Consider the following 27,541-nt stretch of genomic DNA (forward strand, 5'->3'; position numbering starts at 1 on the left):
TGGTTATGGCGTGTGTTTATGTGACACCTGCTTTGTAAACACTAACTCGAAAAGTTCATTGTGGATTAACTTCATACTTGGTATGTGGATCCGTCTTATTGAGAACATGAACCCTATTCCTTTCTGTGAAAGACAGGTCATTTGAAGTCAAAAGTCTGAAATCATTGCAAACATAATAACTCCAACATAAAGCAACAATGAATCTGTGAGTTGCGATGCTATAATTTTCTTTTGGTGAACATATTATAGTCAAGTCAAATCAGGGCCGTAGCCTGTTTAAAATCTCCCGGGCAGTTGAGAAACATCGAGCAACATCATGTATCGTCCAAATGTTAAACAGTGATGCTTTTAAGTTCTTGATGAACATGTGTACCAGGGGCTTTTTGTGAAGTAATCAGAATAGTACGGGAGCGGGACCATCATGACACTATCCGGGACCATCATGACAACATTTAAGCGGAGCGTCACCGTCGGGTTTTTGCCATAAATGCCTCCCAGATTGCCGGAAATGGCCTTGTAAGCATCTAAACATTATTTATTTTGAGTTCTCATGCTTTAGAAATTTACACTTCAAAAACAAAATTGTCGATTAGAAAAAATTGTGTTCGGTAAAATCACTTTGTTGGGTAAAATAGGACTTCACGGTACTTTATAAGCTCTGCCTTCTGATGTTTTACACAGGTAATGGAAGATATAAAAGCACATTAAGGCATACTGATGGTAGCCGTAGCTTATATGCTGAGGGGAAGCCAAATGGGGAATTTAGATGTAAATTAATTGTTAGCTTTGTGCTATCATAATTTGTTTTACATGCCAAACAGGGACCTACTTGGGGGGGGGGGGGGGTGAGCTGAGTTGTTGTGATAAGGTCAAAATAATAATTATTATAACAAATATATATATATATATATATATATGTATGTATGTATGTATATATATATATATATATATATATACATATATATATATATGTATGTATGTATATATATATATATATTTATTTGTCTTTGCGAGTAACCCTTGGCATAATTCAGTTTCAGCAAAACACGATGTTTTTCCGAATTTGAAGGAGACAGTGTTGTTCGAATATCATGTTTTCCCAATTCTGTGAACTGAGATCGCTGGTCGAGATCAACACTTGAGGATATATTTACCTGGATGCGAGAGAACAAGGGAGACGAGAAGATCACTTTGTATCGTAGAATATTCAGGAAAATATGTCGACAGGAATAATGCCCCAATTCGTCCGTTTTGTGATGGGGTGAGAACGGGGGTGGGAACGGGTGTGGGGCTGGGGCCGGGTCTAATTTTGGTCCTCTATGCTTACAGTTTATTTGGTGAGGGAGCCTAGTCGATACAGAAAACACAAAAACAGTGTTAAAGTGAAAGTTTAAGCCTTTTTCAATTCTCTGAAACTTGTTTCGATATGAAAGTGTAAATAGCGGCTTGGTGACAGAATGACATAAACGTCTTAATTCTCACATTATGTCGTTATTTTTGCAATTTGGACAAAGTTTATCCAGTTCTGCTCAACGAACGATACGGACAAATATATTTGCAGTTGAATGCATTAAATAATACTGCAAACTTAAACAAATGAATTTTCAATTGTGTGGTACATCCAAATAACCTTTAACTATATACTACATCAATGAGGACCTCAGCAATAAGCATTGTAACATGAGAAGTTCTTGGACTACTGTATCACTCTTAATGCAATACATATTTTATTTATAATAAATACATCTCTAGGAGCAAGTAGAGATTACTGTGTATTTACACATACATTATCTTGACAATATCTATACATACATGATATTCCTATTTACATTCAGAGCAGGTCTGTCTACGTCACTGATGGATTAGCTACATAAAAAATGTCAGCACACAGTCACTAAAAATTAATTAACTGAGTCGGCTATTGTACAACGTACAAAGTCCTACAATGATAGTATTGTGAAAGCGATTGTAATCTCTAACGCTTGAATTTGTATGGAAAAGACTAGCTAGAGTGAATTAGGTTGAAGGTAACAGAGGCTAAGTAGTAACAGAGGCTAAGTAGAACATGTATGTATTTCTGTATCACGTTACCTGGAAGTCAGTAACCATAATTTAATAATCATAATAATAATATAAAAACAAACCGGCATTCTCTTTAAACTATCCGGCTAACATATCAATGCTTGGTAGTAGCTACAGCACAGAGTCCTTCAGGCTACACGTTACGATAGGCCTACTTACAAATTCTCGTCTTTTATGTGTTAAGTAGCATAGAAAAGGTTCGTCCACCGATGTTAATTCTTCTAGAACTGGCATAACTTTTATCATCTTGAAGGAAGACTCGTTTTGCTGTTAAAGTAAGAAATAGACTAAGGACAAGTTGAATGTTTTCATTACGATATTTTACACATGCCAAGAAAGTTATTTAACGACCAAAATGTTTCACTGAACACAGAGGACATCAAGCACATAGATATAGATGTTTAATTAGAGTAGGGTGCCATGAGTTTAAAGAAGTTTCTAATATTTGAGCCCAAATTATATATTGGTCCCTAATTTTTTTCCGACAAACAGATCTAACAAGACTAAATGGATTGGTCAGATCCTATATACCAGTTATTTCGTCATCCACTAACACATCAAACAATTTATGCAACTTAAAATCTTTCCTCTTTTGTTTTTCAGGCGATGATTCACCGACCGATGATGATCGTAATGTGTCCGCTGTACAGTATAGCAGATATGCCCCTGTAAACCAATACCCAATCGAACTGTTTCTAATGTAATATTGTCCGTCCTTAATACCCGATCCGCAATGATACTGTTGATATACCCTTGGATATATGGTGCCTCTAACCCCCCCCCCGACCCCTTCCCAATCCCAGTTGGAAACAGCAAAGAAACAACGAAAGGGACATTATTATATATGTGCAATTAATGTGGCTTCAAATTAGGTGATTGTCGTTAGCTGAAAACGTTGACACGTGAAACAACATATATATAGGATAATTCTTAGCTTTCATATATACTGAATAATACCGTCTGAGGTGTATTGCTATATGCAGCTGTAGTTTCTATTACGATCGCAGTGTCCAGAGCAGGACCCAGGGCGCGCGCAAAGAGGCAAATACCCCCCCCCCCCCCAAAATACACACACACATCCGAAGAACCTGGTTCAGTCGGAGGAGTTTTTCATTTAGCCGGGGAAGATTTGTACCACCACTACGGGTGCACCCCCCCCCTCACCCTTTTTACACCTTACACAAAGTATTTATTAGCCAAATCTTGTGTTTAGGAGCATGTTAACAAAACAAATTAATATTCATAAAATTACAAACCCTCCTCCATATGTATATATATGCGCCTCTTCTTAGCTATGCAGTATACGTTATAGTTACTTAACTCATGAATATTCATTTATTGACATACCCTCCTCCATGTGTTTATATATGTATGTGTGTATGTATGTGAAATTGTAGTGTGTTCAAAAATCCAGAACAGTGAAAGAACTTCCAGCCTCCATCGGTATTCGAACCCGGGACTCCCGCTTAATATGCGGACACCCTTACCACTATAGGCTATGGACGCTGATTGTATGTCCAGAGGTTCGAAACCGGTAGTGAAGGTCGTATTTCCACTGTAGGCGTTTGTCACCTGTATCGAACAACACTAGTTCTGTTTTGGTGACATATTTGCCTTACTCTAGAGAAGAAACATGATTCTTACCATCTCGAAATCATCTGTGATTCCTATAAAGCCGGATCTCGAAAGAGAAACTTTGAACAGACTTTTGTTATTGAAATGGAGGTAAACGAAAAAGGCAAATGAATATATATAATTGTAAACGTAATGAGAAGGAAACTCCAGAACAGTGAAAAAACTTCCAGCCTCCACCGGTATTCGAACCCGGGCCTCCCGCTTTATATGCGGACACCCTAACCACTAGGCTATGGACGCTGATTGTATGTCCAGAGCTGTTTTGGTGACATATTTGCTTTACTCTAGAGATGAAACATGATTCTATCCAAATCGAAATCATTTGTGATTCCTATAAAGCCGTAAAGCTGTTTGACTGGTCTACTGAATTTGGCAGTGTCTGTCCATGCTCTGTAACCTATGGCAGTATCACGTATCATGGTGTATTGAACCTGAGGCTATACAACAACAAAAAAACTAGCCGTGACCCACAAACCCACTCAGTCCAACCATGGAGGTAAAAACAGATTTTACCTCCATGGTCCAACAGAGGGACGGCACGGGAGCCGACTTTAAGGAAGAGGGGGGGGGGGGGGTGAGACCAAGATATCTCGAACTTTGTCGTCTGAGAAGTCAAAAGCAAATATTGGAGCATCAACAGCAGAGAGGTATGCACGTGGAAGCTATCAACAACTGTGGGAGGGGTGGGAGAAATCCGGTGTCCAGTTTAGGCATATTCGCCAGACGAATTGCACTATATTGATGCAACGATGGGCCTAGATAGGAGAGTAACGGAAACTTTCAATAGTCTCAAAAGGTCGCTGTTGTGCTCAGAGGTTTGACTTTTTTCCTTGAAATTTTAAGCTATAGGTCTAACTTGAATATCAGAATGTCTACGGGTTTTTTTTTTTTTCTTTTTTTTTGGGGGGGGGGGATTTCTGTTTATACAAAATCAAATATTTGGACAGTATTTAACTCAAACTTTCGACTTTTTTCATTTCAAAATTTCGTCTATATTCTCAACTATTTATGAAAATTTCGACTACGATATGTTATATCTCGTAATTTTAACTCTTTCCTCAAACTTACGACTCATAATTACGACTTTATTTCCCTCAAGCTTCTGGGTTGTTCAACATGAATTCTCATATGTTAAATCTCACTAACGTATACGTCCTCTAATATTATGATATGGATATTTCAACGTGTTCCTTGAAAATGTCATACTAAACGTTAGACTATTAAAATGTCAAAATATAAACTTTTCTTGAAATTTTGGAGGATTCGAGTGGGAAGTTAAGTATGGGCTATGGTATAGGGTGGTGGTAGCAAAGTTTGATAGGATAGTGTTAAGGATTATAAAGGTAACGAAAGGTCTACAGCAACTCTTGAATGATTTCGGTTATATATCATGAAAGTGGGACATTTTTCTTTTACACTATAGGCCTACATGCACGCTTTAGTGTAAATTTAGGCCTCCAATTTTGATGATTATAGCCGGTCGTTTATCAATATTTTCGGGCTATCGCTTGGGCTTTATGATTGCAAATTATTTTGACTAAAAAGTGAGGGATTGAGCCCCTCCCCGGTTCTGCCGTACTTGTCACAGCCTACTTTTAAGTAGCAGAGTAGTCCTATCCATGGGAAGTTACCGATACTACATTTCCTTCCATGTGTATATGATACTATACCGTACGATTTAGACAATGCTTATGCGTAACTGTACTGAACCGTAAAACCCTTAGTTTACTCGTTATCTGTAATTTCCTGATTCAGTGTTACCTCAACAATTACTTTAAATGTTTAACGATGTAAAGTTTACGTAAAGTTTACATTTAGGTGTGCCGAATCAATCAACTCACAAAACCGAAGAAATGAATTTCTGAATGAAGTCCAACTTCAACAAGGAGACCGCATACAGCTATAAGTCGCATATATGTATACACTGATACACATCCTGCAATACTCGTGCGTATTTCACGTCACGGTGATTGCCGCCATTCACGTTATATTTATTCTGTATAGTGCTAGACATGTGTTGTGCTGTGTTGTTGAATTAAATTGAATGCGCTATAGGCTCTATTGCTGTGTATATAATGAAAAGCAGTGAATAAACCCGTAGGATTCGCATGATCTTAAATCATCAAGCAAAGCAGTGACCGACATTGGTGAGTTAATTATCACGTTCGTGTTTTTATTCGGCTAGGTTAAGTGATATTTTAAGATATGCATAATTGCCTATACATGCGAAAGGTTACCAATGTATCAATATATTGAAACTGTCGGCCAATTTAATCAGATTCATTCATAAAGAAGTCTGAGGGGAAAAACTCGATTTGAGGATCAGAGCAAGAAAGTTAACAAGTAACATATGTAGGGCTATAGGACAAAAACTCTCCCCGTTCTCGGAGCGCATGGACCGTTATTTTACAAAAATAAGGTCAGTATCCCTATCGTGGCAGTTTGTGCTCAGTTACTCTGCTGGTTGTAACTCAATCATAGCGTACATTAGCTACTTACATGAACATGCATTACCGTGGTTGCAAGAAGACACTTTTATCCCTAGCTTATACGTAGCCTAGCACGATCTGTACGGTCGGCTTAAAAAAACTCAGTAAGATTGATACTGTAAGTGGTAGTAGATCCGTTATACAACCATGGTAGGCTATCTTGTGTAAATGGCATGTCATGGCTTTCTTATATGGCATGTCATGGCTTTCTTATCTGGCTTCACAGCCAGCAAGAGTTTAGTAACCCAATGGGGCTCGACTATGGGCTCGACATAGCCTAAGTTAAATAGGACGTTCATAGGCCCTATACGCCTACATCAGATCGTCGTAGCCTATACTTGTTAGTAGTATATCGTCGAAATAACCACTGGTATACTATCTCAGCACTACGTTAGGCAAGGTTTTAATAGACAAAAATAATGATAGTCATTCACTCACATGATATGACCAGGGAGCTGGTATCAATAACAGTGCTGTATGATAAAAGGGATATATGACACCATCACTAAGCACGTAATTTCTGCAGGCCCAGCAACCATGAGGCAGCTTTATAGTTATACGGTATTTCTTGTTTAGAAAATAACTGGCTTCGTAGACTTAGGGATATGGTGCGTCTAAAATGAAACGCCTACAAATAGAGCCTTGATTAACTGTACACAAATATTCTGCGTGACCATGAAGTTTTTTGTTTAGCTGCAACTTGGATAGGCGGGGATCTTGTTTTGGAACTTGGAACCCATTCGAGTTCCCATCATGGCTATAAACTTTAAGAGGGGAAATACAGGGCCGTCTTAAGAGATCACCGGGCCCTGGGCCCGGCAATGGAGCGGGGCCCCTCAGTCAAGTGAGTTCGAAAAAAGTTGCGTGAAAAATTGACATCCTTGACAATCGCTCAAGCATAGACATGCCTGCATTTACCACCCCTCCCTATGTCGCGCATAAAGCATAAAACTTTAGCTGAATAACATACGTGATATATCTAAAAGCTGAAATACATTATAGAAGAGTAATCTTCCAGTTGCCCTCCATCCCTTCCCTAAAAATCAAGGGCGTAGGAACCGGGGGGCTGGGGGGCGCCAGCCCCCCCAGTGAAAAATATGGTGGGGCGGAAGTATTATTCCGCCCCCCCCCCCCCGCTTCGCAAGTCAGAAAACCCCTTTTTCATTTCCAAATGAGAAAAAAATCTCATTTGGAGCACCGAATTGCATCTAAGGCCAGGTGAAAATGCAAAATTATTTACAAACTGGAGTGGGTGTTGAAGTGTGCTATATTGCACCAAATTGCATCTGAGGCCACCTGGAAATAAAAAATCCAAAGGGGAGGGGGTGAGGGGGTGTCCCCCTCCCAAATTGCATCTGAGGCCACCTGGAAATACAAAAAAGAACCCTCCCCTTAGACCCCTCCCCCAGGCCGGCCATCAGTCTTCAGCCCCCCCCCCCCCACTCAAAAGTACCTTCCTACGCCACTGCTAACAATACTAGTCCACTATTTGTAACAACCTTGTGTTGAGTCTTTCAACTGGGGAAACTATCGGAGCTTGCGGCATTTCTTGATCGTAAATTGTTGTATGATTGGCTGAGAGTCAATCTTTTTGAGGATGTCGCTTTCGTTGCACATGACAGAGAGCCTATTAAGTCGCCGTTGCCCCATTCTGTTCCGGAGATTTTTCTTGATTAGTTTTAACCTTGAAAATAAACGTTCCCCAGTACAATTTGTAACCATCATGCATAGAAATGAAAGGGGGGTGTAGGCGGTTTTACACTATCTAACGCAACGTAGTCGCCAAGAACCTGAAATATTTTTAAGGGATTGCCCGAGGAACATGAACTTACTAGTAGCATGCTCCTCATGGTGAAACATAATTGCACCTATTAGGTGAATTGAGTGTACTGTTAATAGTAGGAGAGACTAGCGTAGGTTCTTATGACCAACTTTGACCAACTGGTGTTGTAAGCCTTCGGAGCATTGTATATTCCAGGGTTGCCAACTCAGATTGGAATATTTAATGTCAAACTCTCAAGTGTTTCACCAACTCTCGTCACAAGTTGTCAAGTATCGAATTCAATCAGGCATAATGGCCTATTCAATAAGTTTTGCTCCCACATTAAGACATGGGGTTACTACGATTGCGGGGCCCCTGACATCCCGGGGCCCTGGGCCAGGGCCCAGTGGGCCCATGCGTTAAGACGGCCCTGGTGATTTGGAGGGTATGAACACATCTCTGCCCAAAAAACTCTGCCTAAGCGACGTCCATGCCCCAATTGAAATTTGCACGTGGATTCTCTCCTCACATAGTCATTAGGTTGTTCACTTCTGACATGTCTTCCAGTTCCAACATTTACTGTTGCATTTATCGGGATATATATAAATAATGCGGCATAAAAGCATCAATCTTTCAAACTTGTTTTACTTTAGTGACCTTGCCACACGCAAATTTCAATTGGGCCCAAGATGGCTCTATGACCGATTATTCCGTAATTTACATTGGGGCAGTCGGCTTCACTAAAACGATAAGAAAAAGCAGGAACAATAACACCTTATTAAAATTAGACCGTTAAATATCTCACGCAGAGTATCAAATCTCCTCTCTGGTTTAGGTTGTTTGTCGAGTCCAATATAGTGTAGGTTGCAACTAAACTTACACACTAAGTGCACACTGCTGAAGTACACTACGCCGAGCTCACTTTTTTCTATCATCATAATGACGTCACATGTCACTGTAGATCACGTGATCATCATATCGCTGTTCGCGATAAGCCCAATTTTTGTTTAAAAAATCAACGAGTTTAGGAATTTTTTTTAAGCCTTTCCCAACATCGGATTGACTTGAATTTTCACATGTGTAATATGGAAACCAACTAGAATACTCTTGAATAAAATCGTATTTTTTCGTCGATGCTGAAAAATTACTATCGTTCATCTTTAAGTGGGCGCGGACTATTTACCGGCTGTGCTCCCGCCCAGTAGCGTACACCGAGCTGTTACAGTAGAACGCTGTTGTTCCCGCCCAGTGGCGTAGCTACGGGGGGGGCCTGGGGGGCCGGGGCCCCCCATGAAATCGGCTGGCCCCCCCACTGGCCCCCCCACTGGGAATGGGGTAAAAAAAATTGTAAAAAAAAATTGTAAAAAAAAAAAAAAAAAACTCATCAGTGGGATTCACTAATATTTTTTGTTCAATAATTTGGGATATAGAGTTACACAATTTTCTCGTCTGCATCTGGCAGAATAAGAATAATACAATATCTGTAGTAATCATGAGAATGGTCATACAGCATGGCATGGCAATGGTCGATGCGACGGTTGCGACCATACACCACGAACCTTGTGCATGTGCTGCGCGATATCGATATCTACCAATACATGTAATCGGTCATCGATTGGCACAAAAACCCAGATTCTGATGACAGCTGCCTCAAGAAACCCAATAAATGGCCTAATTAGCACCGAGCCACCAATGTGGACCATTACCGAAACATCGATGCGTGTTAGTCTTCCATCCCCTTCCTCTAATGCTATTTAAGTCCACATGTGGGCATTTCCTGCAAACCTACCGGTAGCCCACAGGGGTTTGAGTTGGGAGAAAGGCCTTGACACCTTGAAACAACAAATGATGCCAACCATAGGCGTTCGAGGCGGGGGGTGCAGGGGGGCAGACTGCCCCCTAAATTTCCAGAGGACAAGAAATTCGGGCGAAAGTCCTGAAAAATTCGGGCAGCCTAAGAGGAGAAAAAAAAATATATATATATATATATTTTTTCTCCTCTTAGGCTGCCCGAATTTTTCAGGACTTTTGCCCGAATTTCTTGTCCTCTGGAAATATATATATATATATATATATATATATATATATATATACATGTATATATATATATATATATATATATATATATATATATATATATGCAGTAGCTTGCCCGAATCTTTTTCAAATTTTTGCCCGGCAATTCCATGATTTTCTTTATTTAGCATCATGATGCCCGAATATTTCCGTGTAACACCACCGTAAGCGCAGTTCATCTGGGCTACCACGCTTTTTGCACGATCAATTTTTTTCTTCTAACTAGTCAATTGTATACCTGGACCAAGGGCGGCGGAACCGGGGGGAAAAAGGGGGCACGTGCCCCTCCCCCACTTTTCCTCAAGTTAGAAATGTGCCTTTTTTCTACATAAAAATTGAGGTGCCTCAAGTTAGCAAGAGGCCAGGGAACCAGAATGAACACTCGGGAAGGGCCGTTTCCGGCCATCTGAGGGGTTTGTAAAACCAAAAATTTTATAAAAGTACGCTCCGCGCCAACCGATGGTGGCGCTCCGCTCAGATAGCCGTGCATACAACTTTGCAAATCCTGGCTAAGCCTGTGACTTTTAACGAATTTCTGTGAGTCAAACTCAAAGCATTTTCGAATGGAAAAAAATTGTTAAGATTTTAACAAGAAAAAAACTCTAATTCGGAAGATTCCTACATTAGCAACTAACATGATTTCACCTCATTTTGTCTCAAAAGAAAACATGTTCCTTGTTTCCCAATTTGCGCATTGGATATTGCAGTGCTAGTATGCATATTTTCCTTGAGGGGGGGGGGGGGGGGTGACGTTGATGGAGTGATGTGTATACACAAATAAGATAATACAATAAGAGTTATAAAGGGTACTGAATATAACGCTGCATCATTCCAATCGAATTTCTGCAAAGTGCCCTTTGATGTCGGTGCCCCCCCCCCAGATTAAAAGTGCTTCCGCCGCCCTTGACCTGGATATCCCCGACATGAGTGTATAAAAGAAACATTTTCTTTTTCATGGATGGTGGGGGGGGGGGGAGTGTCTACAAGCCTAGAAGTACAGGTTTTATCATATTCTTTGTTATATTTTATACTTTTTTGTGAGACAAATTGCAGTCTCACCCGACACAGCGACATTATCCCGCCTACGTGTCGTTGAACAATGTTTTTCTGGAGGTAGCTGAGTACTGTGTTAAAATAATAAATAAGGTAACTAAATATAGCAGCTTAAAAAATATACTGTCCCATTTTTCCCCTTCAAAGTGATGTTACCATTTTTTCTTCTTCTTATTTACCAAATTTTTGGGGAACTGTAGATTTCTAAAACGTGAGATTATAAAATAAAGAATGTTTAGATGCAACTTGCAAGGCCTCAGAAGTGCCGTTTCCGGCAATCTGAGAGGCATTGTGTGCCAAAATTTTCTTGTTCGCTACGCGCCAACCGATGGTGGCGCTCCGCTTAGATAGTGTCACGGGAACTTTCGGGCACAAAAAGTTCTGCCCCCCCCAAACTGAAATGGTCCCGTACGCCTTTGATGTCAACTTCACTCAAGTTAAAAGTCTGGCTGAGTTGGCAAGGCCAGTCAGCATGAAAGAGAGAATTTTTTTTTTTTGCATTTCTGTCACCAAAGTTGCACATCTTTTTGGTTGCTATTTTGCCTCACAGGTGCCATCTCCTGCGATCTGGGGGGTGCTGAAATCTCAAATTTTCTCTGTACGCTCCGCGCCAACCAAGGTGGCGCTCCGCTCAGATAGTAACCCGGCCCCCCCCCCCCCACAAGAAAGAACAGCCCCCCCATGGCCCCCCCCCACTTAAAAAATCCTAGCTACGCCACTGTTCCCGCCTCATTCAAGTCGTCCCTAGAGAGTAATTTCTTCTCGGTACACCGAAGACCACATGCAATGAAAGTTTCCAGAATCCAAAAGAAATAAGATGGAAGAAATATTCCACACATTGGGGGTCGAAAATGCCGAAGAAGTTTCCTGTAACTTCGAAAGGAACCAGCAACTCATAGACGAAAAGAAATAACCGATACTGAATGAAATGGATCAAAACAACCGAGTATGAGGGTCAAGTCTAGTATTACTATTAGGTAATGGCCCCAAGCTGAGGAATACCAGCACCGTACTCATACACTAATCATACTAACGTTAGGTTTGTATTACGAAAGATCCATCTTTTTCCCAGAGGCCTAAAGAAGCACGCCTCCTTTTATAACAGTTGATTCACTGCAATCAAGCAAATCTGCCGTTCTTCTGTTGTTGAAACCGATTTTCACAAATTCCTGGAGTTGTATATCATCGTTTTGATCTATTTTAATTTGTGATTGAAAATTCAATGAACGAGTATGAGTGCGAACGGTCGATGCACCTCGACTCTGTGATTGAAAAGTTCACGCCCCACCCATGATATAAATAGGCAAGTTTGGCTGTCACTCAAATGGACGATCTCTGAGACAACGATCTCTGAGTGAACGATCTCTGAATGGACGATTTCTGAATCGCGACCATTTCTCAGTCGCGACGGTTTCTAAGTCAACGGCCATTTCTGAATGGGCGGTTCCCGAAAAGTTGGGTGTGTTTGCGCGGCAATCTCTGATTAGACGGTCTGTGTATAACGGCCATCTCTAAGTGGACGGCGCCTCACGTTAAGCGGCGATTTCAAAATGGACGGCTGCTGTATTTGAGCGGCGATCTCTAAGTGGACGGTTTCTGAGCGAACGACCATTTCTGAGTGGACGGCGCCTCGTGTTGACCCTTTCCGCGTTCCATACGTATAGCATGTTGTCATTCATGGTTATTATCATAATGTCTGTACATCTCTTGTGTATGAGTGTAAGTACATCATTTATGATCCACATCGATATGGGTTCACTGGGTTTCCATTTGGCCTGTTTCCTACAAGATTTCTAACCGCAGGCGCGTACCCAAGGGGGGGGGGAAGGGTGGAGACCGCCCCTCCCCCTCGAGCATATTTTTTGGGTATTTTTTTATGATATCGAAGTTTTATAGTAGCCGTTATAAGAGGTTTTAATATTTGTACACCAATAAATTAACTGTGTCTGAATTTTCGAAAATTCCTTGAACAACATATCTTCATCATACTACCCTCTACTCGTGCAATTTTGACCGGTCTGTCAGGGGTTGAAGGGGGTTTTTCTATATTGGTTGTCCATAGATGCAATTTTGTGCAACATTATGGGTATGTTTTGAAGTGAATTATTATACAAATTCTGAACAAATAATGGGCTTAAAACCTTGAAAAGTGGGGCTGACGGGTATTGTGGGGCGTTACGTAGAATTACCTACAAAAGTAATGATCCACAGGAGATGCGATGAGATCGAACATGATGTGTGACTGGTGACAATCTTGAAAAAGGTTATGATTGAAAATAACTATTGGGAAAAACTTGATTCTCAGGCAAAATTGTACATCTGGTTGGTCATTTTCAAACCGGAGAAGTGAGAATTTCCGGTGATCTGGGGGCTATCAAAACCAGAAATTTTCTTGTACGCTGCGCGCCTACCAATGGTGGCGCTCCGCTTTGATAGTAATTCGCCTGCATCCAAACAAATGTCCCCCCCCCCCCCCAATATTTGAAACAAATCGCCGCCCCCTGATCATGTGCTTACTGTTCTCTATCATATTGAAAATTACGGAAGAAGGGACATTGCATTGACGAGTTACCAACTTGAGATGGTAGTAAGTGTGCAACTCGTCAATTTGCAGAAAATTTTTGCATCGACGAGATCCGTTATCTCGTCAAAACGTCAATTTTCTGAATTTTGTCATCTTGTCGAGATGGTAGTAAGTGTGCAACTCGTCAATTTGCAGAAAACTGTTGCATTGACGAGATCCGTTATCTCGTCAAAACGACAATTTTCTGAATTTTGTCATCTTGTCGAGATGGTAGTAAGTGTGCAACTCGTCAATTTGCAGAAAATTGTTGCATTGACGAGATCCGTTATCTCGTCAAAACGTCAATTTTCTGAATTTTGTCATCTTGTCGAGATGGTAGTAAGTGTGCAACTCGTCAATTTGCAGAAAACTGTTGCATTGACGAGATCCGTTATCTCGTCAAAACGACAATTTTCTGAATTTTGTCATCTTGTCGAGATGGTAGTAAGTGTGCAACTCGTCAATTTGCAGAAAATTGTTGCATTGACGAGATCCGTTATCTCGTCAGAACGACAATTTTCTGAAGTTTGTCATCTTGTCGAGATGGTAGTAAGTGTGCAACTCGTCAATTTGCAGAAAATTGTTGCATTGACGAGATCCGTTATTTCGTCAAAACGTCAATTTTCTGAATTTTGTCACGTTACCATCTCGTCAACTCGTCAATTTGCAGATAATTGTCGTTTTGTCAAGTTGGTAACTCGTCAATGCAATGTCCCTTCTACGCTTCCGTAGAAAATGCCTGAGCTATTTTCATGTTCGTTTGGGATCTCGGACTTGACTGCTATCAAATCGAGCCTGAATACACAGTGGAGGAACTGAGACAACGAGATCTAGAGCGTGCTACACAAATCGCATCTGTGGCCGACACTGGCAGTTGCTACGATGCTAGTACTGCCAACACTAGAACAGTTCTGCGACGGAAGGCAAGCCTGGTGCTTGTGTGTCTTTTGTACGTTCTGATTTCTCATGGAAACCTTTTCATGTCAGAAATAATACAGTATCGTTTTTCCTTCCCTGCTCCTTCCTCTTGTTTACTTAACCAAATGCTTGGCTTTCCGTAAGTTTGCACCAAGTTCCGAACAATCTCTGAGAGCAAGTGTTCAATTCATTTGCAGAGAGCTGGAACTGTTTAACTTACGATGTGGCTCGCTCACGACATTATTGAAGCGCATTCGTTACATAATGGCCAGTATAGGTGTGAACAAAATGATTAGAAAATTCATGTAAATTTGGGGAAAGGTAGTTATTTTTTCAGAGGGTGTAAGAATATCTGTCTCTACTTTGAGGTAACTACAAAACCACGTGGTTTATATCTCCTTTAAATGACAAACAATTAAACTTACTGAATTACAACACCACACTCCATCTAGTTTTATGAAACTGTGTACATTTGACATTATACAGTAACTGTATATAATTGCTGGAAGCCCCGACTCTAACCTCATCTTCCTCCAGAAATTAAAAAATAACGAAAGAGGATAAAACCAGAATAGTGGCTGCATTTGAAAGGACGTGAATTTATACCACAGATCTGCACAGAACAAAGTCTTGTTTTGATCATTTGTGTACTACATCACTCTCTACACATTTCAAGGTGTAACTCAAAGTATTTAGCATAATAACTGTATATAATTGCTGAGATGACTATTGTTAGATGCCTGTTACAGAGACTCAAGCAAAAAACAATTATTTGAAATTATAGATAGGATATAAAAAAATTCAAAGTTCATAATTTTGAAGAAAACAAAATGGTTCCGCAAGGTCATTTCCAAGGTAAAAGTAAAGGTCCAAATGTAAATTGTTTATTAATTTAGCCTACATGACAGTGGATAATTAACCTTCATTGCATTAGCTTTAAAATGACACATTTCCCATCTATATTGGACCTAACTTTTCGAGTTATGGGTCTCTCAAATTTGTGGGCCCGGCCCTTTTTCACGATTTTCCGCAACATTCGCGGTCCGCAACTTTGGATCCGCAGGCCCGATTTCGCTAAGAACTGAAATTGTGCCTTTTTTGTGGACAGTAATTGCATTTACCAATTTCAAGAAATTCTGAGATGTTGGTGTATTTATCTTCCCGTTTTTTTGTGATTTGACATGGAATGACCCGTAAGATCTTTTCAGATACAAAATGGTGAGACCTATAGGCTACTATATTGCACCAAAGAAATATGAGTTGGTTTAGTCCATGATTAGCATAGAAAAAACTTATTGGGAGTAACGCACACCCATTAATATGCATGGGATCGCTATAGACTAGATACTTTCTTCAAGACACAGGAAAGCTACCAGTACATTTACAATTATTTAATTTATTGAAACGGTTTTGCAATATTTATGTGTCATCCATTGCTGCTTTCAAGCATGTGCTATGCGAGTCAATTAGTGCACAGGCCAATTGCCGACTGATTGAAGGCGGATGTGACAATAATTAACTTTTCAAATCCTAGTAACAATACTGCATACGTACGAGTACACACGTATATGGACAATTGAACCTTAAAACCGTAATGAGGCGAATGTCATTCCCAAATTCATGTTAGCTAATTTCCGTTCTGCTGTTCACGTGTTCCAATCCTATAATTCTTCCATTACATTTTAAGTTATATATATATACGGTATATATATAAAGTGTACGATGTGTACAAGCCGGACTCATTTTTGACGTGAAGTCCTCTCAAGATTGTAAATTAATATTAGGAGTCGTCGCTGTTTTGTCACCAGTAAATCAATAAGATATATTCGTTGTCACGTAGCGATTCCTTTGAATCTTTTCGTTGCAATTAATGAATGAATAATTCATTATACTCGCTGTTAATTTTATCGGCGCGATTGCTATAGGCTAAAGTTTTAAGGAAAGCTTTTATACGAAATGCGAACCGACACAGTTTGACAAAGCTTCTTATGTTAGTTTTGTTCACGTTGGGTTTTCTTTCCAACCTTTTGATGTTTCAAGAACTGCAGTGAAAGAGTTATTTCAAGCACAACGAATCTGTAACAAATAGCCTAAGCGGTGATGGCTCGTGTAAAGGGCTCGTGTTTAATTAAAAATAAAAAGGTATATAATGTATTATATTTGCTGCGCTTTCAAACGTGTGTGTATAGCTGACATTCATTCGGTCGCGATTGTCAACTGATATCACGTCACATGGATCACAACGCGATAACATCACCTGCAACTCCACGATACCATCACGTATTTCATTTCATTTATTTGTTTTTTAGCAGTTTTCCACAACAGTAACACATATAATTGATTAAGTTAAATATGCAGCACGTATTTTTGTGAAAGAAAGTGCTCTAGAACAAGCCTCGTGGCTTAACAAAGTAGACCACTCCGATGCAAGAAAGGAAGAAGGAAATAAGGAAGCAAGGAAAAACTAATAAAAACAACAAAGCACACACTTAACAGTATACATGAACACAAGTTTACTGTGAGATATAGTATGGCACCACACATAACGTCAAGCAAAACATAACGTCATTACGTGGCGTCAAGAATAGCATTATCCCCTATGAACACGATAGCATCAAATCTTGCACCAAGAAATCACGGGTAGTATCCACCTATTAACATCACGATTAGCATTAACCTCTTAACATCACGATAGCATCAACTAAACACCACAGACCTTATTGCATGAGGCAAAACTTCCAAGTATAGCATAATGTCATAGCTTGACGTAAGGCATCGATGTATAGCATCAACTATGAAAACAATAGCATCAACTCTAGCACCACGAAATCAATACATATAACATCATGTAGAACGTCAATAATAACGTTACGTCATTACGTGTAGCGTCAGGTAAAGCATGAACCCGATAGCATCAACAGGTAGTACAAGGATGCACATAGATGTCGCGCATGTCATTCACGTATTAACGTCACGATAGCAATGTTAGCATCATCTACAAAACACCCACCAAACCATCACGTATATAGTACCATCAGACAGAACCTCAAGTATAGCATTACTTCATAATATATATATTTATACACATGCACACATAAATATCACATACCGTGTAACATCTTGTAGACCCTTCACAAACATTGAATGAAGGACAATATTTATTCTGAAATATTTTTATTGACTATAATATTCATCAATTATTGCTCATGATCAAAATTTTAATTTGTTTCCAGGATTTTCTTGCCTTGCCGGGATAGTCACACGACTTCACCGTATTTGAAGTCACAATGCATCGGAAGACTCGTATTAAAATGACTGACCTGAATCCACTGTTGACGTGTAAACTATGTAAAGGTTATCTTATAGACGCTACCACACTAACAGAATGCCTTCACTCGTGTGAGATATTAATAAGTATATCTTTAGTTTGAAATATTGAGAACTAAACCCAATCTGCTTTTCTAAGCCCTGTTTGCTTATTGACTTATCTAACTATATTTAATGAAATTATCGTGGCCACGTTTCTTCTTGTAATAATTGAACCATATATTATATACCTTTTTTGACTTAGAAGACGTTTTTGATTATCTTTATTATTCATTATTTCTAGGATAAAACGTGATCAAAATAGTTTGAATTATGGTTACCCATGTCCATGATGCTTTAACGGTGATGCAGTGAACGCACCACCTGGCAAAGCATGGGTTGGTTCTATCCAATACTGAGGTCACTTCAATATAAAAGGAACAACACACTCTAATAATATTTGTGTAGAATAATGTTTGTGTTATATAGTTGAGACTATCAATCGAGTACTTTGCCTACCATTACTAAGTGAGTCTTACATGAGAATACGTGAACTACATGTCATCTCTGTCCCGCCCTCCCCTCCAAGCCCCTTCTCTGTCCCCACTGCCTTTATACCCGCCGCTGTAATTAAGAACGTCGCCTGTGTTTAACCGTATCTCAGCATCGTCTCGACTGATGTGCACATGGTTATCCCTATACGTACTCTGAAATATTTAGGACGACACGTTCACATACATGGATACAAATACGCACGAATGATGTGCACATGTTTATCCCTATATGTACTGTGAAATATTTTCAATATCTACATGCCTCGATTATTTATGTTTCTTATTTACAGTAATAACGATGTTGCTTTTTTGTTTATAGTTTGTCGAAGCTGCCTTGTCCGTTACCTATGTACCAGTATACAGTGTCCAACTTGTGATACTCCGATACACAAGACAAGACCTTTGCTGAATGCAAGGTAAGGAAATCTCATACGTAAGAAATTTGACCCGAACCATACAGAACCAACCTATCATGCTGCAATTGTTATAGTATACTATTCCGTTGTTACAATAATTGATTCCCCATCCCCCATTCCCCATCCCCGTTATTACCCAACTTTATACGATCATTAACAATAACCATCAAGGACACCGCTTGATTACTTCAATTCACTAAATTGATCTTTCATAACTTTAAAACAGTGTTTATGGCTTCGTATTTTAGATCATTTTGATGTTGTGCGATAGATTCATCCTGTAACAACTGAATAATGTAGACCATTAGCTTGACTCTGGTCAGGTTTCATGCCAAATAAAAATGAAGACCCGTTGAAATGTCGATTTGTTTATTGTACTTTAAGTAGTAAAATGGAACAGTGGCTATGTCGACGGAATGCTGAAGATTAATTCAATTTGATTAATTACTCGCCCATTGAACTTATACAAGTGCCTATTTGCAATCGCATTTTGTCGCATCTTTTGCAAACACCACCTTCAATTACAAAGGTTGTTTTTCTGTAACAAGTTCCGAAAATACTCAATTATATGACAGAATAGAGCATATTATGTCAGTTGGCTATGCCATTGTTATATATGCCAGTCGCATAGTGGCATTCGGCGTCTCCCAATTGCATATTTGAGCTTGTAAAAACATTCCTAAATGTTAAACAAGATTCCTTCTCAGTCGTTTTCTGACAAAGATATCGTGCCTATGGTCTTTTATATATTTTATACATTTTATACATTTTAGACTTAATGATCACATGCCTACATGGCTACAGTTATAAGTTAGGGGAGTTGCAGCTAACGACCATGTCTGCTGCTCTCTCTCGTATCCACGGTTCATGTAACCCATTATGATTTAATCCTTTAATCTATCGTTAATCCGAGCCTATATTGACTTTATTTGGTAACTATCCGAATGATGATTCATTGATTAAACGAGTAAGAATTCAAACTTTCTTCACATGCTTGAATAGATTCATTGTGTATAACCTTTACTGAACAGTATAAATCTTACGTGTGCATCTTACTTTATTTAAAAACTTATCACAAGAGAGACACTTCTAAAATATGACTTGTGGTTCCCACACAGTCTGGAAAACATAAAAAGTATGGAAAAAAAGTCAGGAAAAAGGCGAAAAAATCATGTCTTAGTCTTGAAAGTCCTTCAATTCTGAAGTTAAGACTGGAATAGTCGGGAAAAATCCACAGTTGAACACCACTTAAAGATGAATCATGCAAGCAAGGTTTTTAGGGAAGTGTGAGGTAAAGTTACCGTTAAATATCAAACTTTGGTGAAAATTTATCGCTTCAGCATGTCGTGTTGAATGTCCCCCCTCTCCACAAAGGAATGAAAGTGGTTAGCATACTTCTTACAGGCGATAAAACTGTTGGGCTTTATATCGGTAGCCTAATATTAAGGCATTATTAATGTGTAGGCTTCATAGTAAACCACAAGATGTGTTTCGATCTTGAAAAAGAAACTCTTATATACGGTATAAATATGGGAGAGGAGTGATGAGAATTGTGCTCTCAATGTCGTTATCGAGGAACCCATAAAATGATAATCCAAGAAAGCTGGCTCCATATTAGAAACTGAAGCTTTATATTAGTCCTTGGTAAAGTGTTTCTTTGTGTGTGATTCACAAGTGGCTAGCATAATGCTTTCATTGCTGAGAGCAGCATACTGGTGTACATGACAGTGATTTCAGAAGCATTTCAAGCCGTTTTGTAATCGCATATTCAGATGAATTGTTTTCCGAAGTGCAAATAGAACAGTCACCTCAACAGGTTGAGCAACACAACTGTAAAGAGCGGAGGCGCTGTCTCACATTGGTTGTGAACGTGCCTCCGTGTCGTCGCCAATGTCGATTCATTTTAATCAAAGTACAAAAGCCACGTGAAAAATAGTGATATCTTGTATTCAAGAGTGAATGAAACCATATTGCGTTATCTCGTATACACATACTGTGTGAAGAAACCCATACGTGAACTAACAAAGAAGTTAAATATTTACACGTAGAACTATTTACGCTTCTCTCCACAGAGTCGATAGAGACCTTCAGAATGTAGTATACAAGCTGACACCAGGACTCTTCAAAGGTAGGTTATACACTCCACGCGCATGCGCGATATACGAGCTTTGAGGAGGTCAATAATACAGAGAATAAGATTGAAAGTAAAATAAATCTATAAAGAATGTGGGTAGATTGGAAGGGAGAATGGTCAAATTCTGTCTACATATCTGACCCTTGACACTAGATAATATCATGTCATTGTGATACTTGTTCAGAAGGGAGGCTAGCTCTTACTTATGATTTACTAGAAAATTTACAGACAAAACCCCCTCACATAGGGTGAATTTTACAACAAGGACAGTAAATATTCAGGCCCACAAGTTTCTTTATAAACAAGTGACCATATATTTCTTCCATAATATATTAGTTTTAATAAGTTTAATTTGTCTCAGTGCTGGATTTTACAGCAAGAGCGAAGATGCATTAGTGTAATAAAAAGGGGGAAATGGGGGGGGGGGGGGGGAGGAGTCACTCATTAGGACCTCTCTGGATTCTCTGCACCCCTCTGGCAGGAAATCCAGAACAAGAAAATGGACGGATTACAAATAATGTAACATGCATGATAACCAAAACACTAACTACGTGCGTAGGTACTGTCCCCCTCTTGCACCAACGAATCCGGTCTTGGGTGATATAGATATAACATTGGATGCTGTTATAAGACATACATTGAGTAAGGATGAGTTGGGAACCAACGATAATCTCGGTGATCCCAGCATACATAAACTATAGGCTACTGTAACTTATATTAGAACCGTTGCTCCTCTCTTGTTCCAAGTGTCGCCAGCCATTGACAGCTACACCCATATTCATAGGTCTATTTACCCCTCTGGATAAACCCTATGTGGATGAAGAGTATCAATATGAAATTTGTTTGTATTTGCAGATGAAATGAAGAAAAGAAGAGACTTTTATTCCGAACATCCGATAGCAGGTATGTTCATTGGGTTCGTGTTTGTTTGGTCTCGTAGTTTGGTGGTAAGATGGTGATAATGTAAACATCATGGCTTATATGTGACTGATTATGGTAATTTCATACTGAGGAGGTAGGGACGTTGTTACGTCAGTTTCTATTTATATGATTTGTTAATAGCAACTAATAGAAGTAAATGATGTGGTACAGTGTTACCTAGACTAGAGCACAACAGTAATATCACAATACTTCCAGCCCCCCCCCGCCCCCGCCCCCACCCCCAGCCCGCTGACCAAACAATAACTGATGTGGGAGGTACAAGGTAGAGCACAAAAATGGTATCACAATAACAGCCCACCCCTGTGTAGAAGGAATAAGTGGTGTGGTGCAGTGTTACTTGTAGCACAACAGTCATGGCAACTCCCCTACCCCATCTCCCCCCCCCCCAACCCTGCCTCCCTCACTGTACAAGGCATATCACAATTTAGGAGAAACCACCTAACTAGCTAATGAGAATTTAAACAGTGAGTAAGTACTTGAAAAGACTTGAAGTTTACGCCCTGATATATGATGTGGTACAGTTTTACCTAGACTAGAGCACAACAGTAATATCACAAAACTCCCCCGCCCCCCCCCCCCATCAGCCCGCTGAACAAACAGTAAATGATGTGGGAGGTACAAGGTAGAACACAAAAATGGTATCACAATAACACCAGCCCACCCCTGTGTAGAAGGAATAAGTGGTGTGGTGCAGTGTTACTTGTAGCACAACAGTCATGGCAACTCCCATACCCCATCTCCTCCACCCCCCATACCCTCCCCTCCCCGTGCAGGGCATATCACAATTTAGGAGCAACCACCTTACTAGCTAATGAGAATTTAAACAGTGAGTTTACTCCCTATTCCTGTCTGCCTGCTCTCACCAGTACCACTAACGATATGGTTTGGTGTAATTGCTTACATTTAATGTCATAGTTGGAGTTGAATTAAATATTATATGACATTTTTTCTCAGTTAATAGTACTACAACAAATATGGAAGATCGAGGTGAAGTTAGCGAGCAACCTGGTGTCATTTATTCGGACGATGAAACTATGACGTTATCTCTAGAGTACTACGTACCTAGCCGTCAGCAGTCTGCCAAGTGGTCAAACGATGGGAATCGAACAGATTCCGGTAACTATGGTGATGGTCAAACAGGAAGTGAAAGTGACAAGAATGAGGTGAATCTTTTGTTAATAAAAGACACAATGGAAATTAATTTGCATGTCTTTGTTTGAATGTCTGTTTGTCATGTGAGCAGTAGGTTGTATGACATAACAAAAAAGATTTATTTCGGTGCAGATAAGTCTACACCAAATATGTAAATAATATGGTATGATAAGTAGGCACAAAAGGATATTGAGTCTTCTGACGGAATTGCCACAACACAATATGTGAGGTAGTAAGTCATAAGTTTAAGCAGAGAGGTGGGAGAGGGGGGGGGGGCACCAACATTATTCACAAGGACAATCGATGTTTTCTCATATGTAGATCTATGTGGGGAATGAGCATGTAAGAACAGATTTTATATGGCTCTGTCTTGCTCTTTTCGATGTAGGAGCAAACCTCAGAGTAAGATTCATTGAAACATCCATGTCACTTCTCTGTGTTATCGAGTTGTTGGCACTGTCTTGCTTTATTTGAAACTTTACTCAGTTATAAAAGATGAAACTTTCTGTGAACACAGTCAATAGCAATTGAGAGAGTGTTAGATCAACGTATTAGTAGCAATCTCTGAAATCATTTACTCATTTGGTTCAAGTTTAACTGTCACTGTGTCGATTGAGTTCATATTCATTCAATTATCGCATTGGCAACTTCATTTATGCTTTCCCATTTTATTGTTTTTATTATTATTTTTTTTATTTTGGGTAAAATATGCATCTTATCCTAGATCATTGATAAACGCTACTTAAGATGTCCTGCTGCCGTCTGTGTGAAACACATAAAAAAGTTTATCCGAAATAAGTTCAACCTGAAGCCAAGTTACGAGGTATGCTTTATATTGAAGAGATTGTGTTATCATAGTAATTTATTGTGCCCATTTCTGTTAAGCGTATAGGTGCGTGTGTGTGTGTGTGTGTGTAGTGTTCAGTATGTGTGTGTGTGTGTAGATGTGTGTGTCATTTCTTTACTCATGATATATTGTAGGTCAGGTAATAGTAGGTTTCATTGGTCACATATAATGCATAACAGTTTGTCCCTCGTTCAGCCTCATAGATGCAACCGCTCAAGCCTATAATGCACCGTTTGACAAGTGATGTATTCAATAGCTAGAAACATACAAACCGCAATGGTGTCACCTCTTGCTGCCTGTTATACCTCATCTCACCTCTCTGGTATACATTATGCCACCTCACTATTCAACCTCATCCCAACTCTCTGTTTTACCTCATAACACTGCTAAGCTATACCTCATCGCTCCTCTATATTATAACTCACACCACCTCACTGTTCAACCTTATCTAAACTCTCTGTTTTACCTCATAACACTGCTAAGATATACCTCATAACACTGCTCAGCTATACCGCATCGCACCTCTCTGTTATGCCTCATAACACTGCTCAGCTATACCTCATGAAACTGCTCAGCTGTACCTCATCGCACCTCTCTGTTATACCTCATAACACTGCTCAGCTATACCACATCACACATCTCTGTTATACAGGCGCGTAGCCAAGGGGGGCGAAGGGGGCAGCCGCCCCCCCCTTGAGCATATTTCTTTTCTTTTTTTGTATGTATGTTTTAATGATATCACTAGTAATTTCAAAACAGAAAATGCTAAGATGCAACTTTCAAGGCCAGGGAAGTGCCATTTCCAGCGATCTGGGAGGCAATTTCAGTCAAAATTTTCTTGTAAGCTTCGCGCCACCTCATGGTGGCTCTACGCTATACCTCATAACACTGCTCAGCTATGCCTCATCACACCTCTCTGTTATAACTCATAACAATGCTCAGCTTTACCTCATAACACTGCTCAGCTATACCTCATAACACTGCTCAGCTATACCTCATAACACTGCTCAGCTATACATCATAACACTGCTCAGCTATACCTCGTAACACTGCTCAGCTATACCTCAATAACACTGCTCAGCTACACCTCAATAACACTGCTCAGCTATACATCATACCACTGCTCTGCTATACCTCATAACACTGCTCAGCTATACCTCAATAACACTGCTCAGCTATACCTCAATAACACTGCTCAGCTATACCTCAATAACAATGCTCAGCTATACCTCATACCACTGCTCTGCTATACCTCGTAACACTGCTCAGCTATACCTCAATAACACTGCTCAGCTATACCTCAATAACACTGCTCTGCTATACCTCGTAACACTGCTCAGCTATACCTCAATAACACTGCTCAGCTATACCTCAATAACACTGCTCAGCTATACCTCAATAACACTGCTCAGCTATACATCATACCACTGCTCTGCTATACCTCAATAACACTGCTCTGCTATACCTCAATAACACTGCTCAGCTATACCTCAATAACACTGCTCAGCTATACATCATACCACTGCTCTGCTATACCTCAATAACACTGCTCTGCTATACCTCATGACACTGCTCAGCTATACCTCAATAACACTGCTCTGCTATACCTCGTAACACTGCTCAGCTATACCTCGATAACACTGCTCAGCTATACCTCAATAACACTGCTCAGCTATACCTCAATAACACTGCTCAGCTATACCTCATACCACTGCTCTGCTATACCTCAATAACACTGCTCTGCTATACCTCATAACAATGCTCAGCTATACCTCATAACACTGCTCAGCTATACCTCATAACACTGCTCAGCTATACATCATACCACTGCTCTGCTTTACCTCGTAACACTGCTCAGCTATACCTCAATAACACTGCTCAGCTATACCTCATCGCACCTCTCCGTTTTACCTCACCCTTCTCCTTTGATATACCTCATCCAAGCTTTCTGGTGTGAGATTACTGCATAGGAAACTAGTTTAGATTCCTAGTCTGTCTTTGTGGATGAGTATGCTTTCATTTGGCATCATGTGTTTAGTACCAGACAGTATTGCTTTCAATTGTGCTAAGATGTATGACGTTCAAAGAAACATTCCTCGTTATAGTTAAAGTATACATATTTGCTAACTCGGAAGCCATAAGTCGTGTTTATGACGTCATCTAGAGTGTTTGTGACAACAATAAAGTTATTGTCATCCTGTCCCTCCTTGTGTCTTTGTAGATTGAAGTTACTCATTTTGACGACGAAGACGACAGTTTGCCTGATGATTACACATTAATGGATGTTGCTTACATTTATGCCTGGCACAAGGTAAGTGTTTTATTACGTAATCAACTTGAACAGCGAACTGCATGCGATCTGTCTTGATCTTTGGTAAGTCCCAAGAGGCGTTTGTTGTGCTACACGAATATCTTCAACTATTTTTAACGGTCTCCAAACAGTCTTGCTGTACTGTGCTAGTATTCTCTTCGAATTGTGTGTAGACATACAGTCTATATAAAGGCCTATGTAACCTGTGATATGTTTGTTGGGAGTGAGGAATACACAGACAGTCCCGAACCTTCTCCTTACAATTAAAATTACCTGAATGCATTATGAGTTTAACACCCCTGATAGAGTTACAGAATATTGATAACAGCAAGGCTAGTAGTGGGACGGGAACCAACAACTTCTCCCGTTTTAAATCAGGGCAATACTACTCCTAGATATGGTAAGATATCAGGAAGTCTTTTGTTGTGAGGGCCGACAATTCCGTCACTACTGATTGATCTATGGGGAAACATGAGAGCACAAAGTATGCCGAACGGAAGTAACTAATCCAATTTCCGACCGTGCTGATTGGTCTCTCGTTATACAATAAGATGAAGAAATAACATATATAGATAGGACACTGTGTTTCAGCTCAGGTTGCAATGGAATTGATATTTAAGTTTTAAATGTCATTACAATAAGAGCCTGCATAAATAGTATTACACATAGCCTGCATGTACGTACAAATTATATATACATATATGTGTGTGTGTGCACTTGTTTTGTTTTCTGACCTAGGACTTGAAGAAAAGAATTCCAGGTCCTCGGATGTGATTTCTAAAGAATCACCACGTCCTCGAAAGAATTCTATTGTTATGGGGTATTGTTAAGGTTAGGGTACTTGGATTTGAACAATGGAAAAAAAAAACAATGGGGTCCTCGGTCTGAATGTAAAACACACCTGGGTGCGTGAGTGAGTGTGTGTGTGTAGTTGTATTCCCTTGAAAACCGTTTTCCTCCTTGATTGTGTAACTGCTACAGTGGAAACAATGAAACGAATGATAATAGCATTATTAATAAAGTTATTTCTGCTTTTGGGTAACCATGGGCGTCAATCCAGGGGGGACGGGGGGGGGACACGTCCCCCCCCCACATTTCGATGGATGGGGGAAACAATATCAAATGTCCCCCCCCCCCACACATTTGGAAAAAGAGTAGTGTCGTGGCTCTATTTGGTTACGGCTTACACATCTTAGGATTCTTATCCTCGAATATCACTCAATGTTGCTGAATGGAGAATTCCACCCAGATCTCGTGAGTTGGTACCCTGAGCTCTCCAACAATCTTAAGCTTAGTCTGCC

General features: G+C 39.9%; 1 protein-coding gene and 1 long non-coding RNA gene across 4 annotated transcripts in view; one reads left to right on the forward strand and one right to left on the reverse strand.

Annotated features, from left to right (window-relative positions):
- Positions 1-1,009: 1,009 nt before the first annotated feature.
- LOC139958879 (uncharacterized) lies at positions 1,010-9,888 on the reverse strand. Its single transcript, XR_011789896.1, has 3 exons — positions 6,645-9,888; positions 2,242-2,349; positions 1,010-1,154 (listed from the first exon to the last, which is right to left on the reverse strand). It is a non-coding gene; the product is annotated as an uncharacterized lncRNA (long non-coding RNA).
- Positions 5,639-27,541, forward strand: part of LOC139958877 (polycomb complex protein BMI-1-like) — a 28,979-nt gene continuing 7,076 nt past the window's right edge. The window contains exons 1-8 of one of the 3 annotated variants that reach the window (XM_071956285.1): positions 5,648-5,864; positions 17,812-17,977; positions 18,758-18,854; positions 20,927-20,982; positions 21,844-21,891; positions 22,885-23,093; positions 23,807-23,905; positions 26,151-26,240. In XM_071956285.1, coding sequence (XP_071812386.1) covers positions 17,866-17,977; positions 18,758-18,854; positions 20,927-20,982; positions 21,844-21,891; positions 22,885-23,093; positions 23,807-23,905; positions 26,151-26,240 — 711 coding nt within the window. In that variant the 5' untranslated portion in view covers positions 5,648-5,864; positions 17,812-17,865. Of the gene's footprint in view, positions 5,865-5,922; positions 6,137-17,811; positions 17,978-18,757; positions 18,855-20,926; positions 20,983-21,843; positions 21,892-22,884; positions 23,094-23,806; positions 23,906-26,150; positions 26,241-27,541 lie in introns of those variants that run through there. The other 2 variants (XM_071956286.1, XM_071956287.1) reach the window with 2 other exon arrangements.

Source organism: Apostichopus japonicus, chromosome 18 (genome assembly GCF_037975245.1).
Source record: "Apostichopus japonicus isolate 1M-3 chromosome 18, ASM3797524v1, whole genome shotgun sequence".
Taxonomy (NCBI): domain Eukaryota; kingdom Metazoa; phylum Echinodermata; class Holothuroidea; order Aspidochirotida; family Stichopodidae; genus Apostichopus; species Apostichopus japonicus.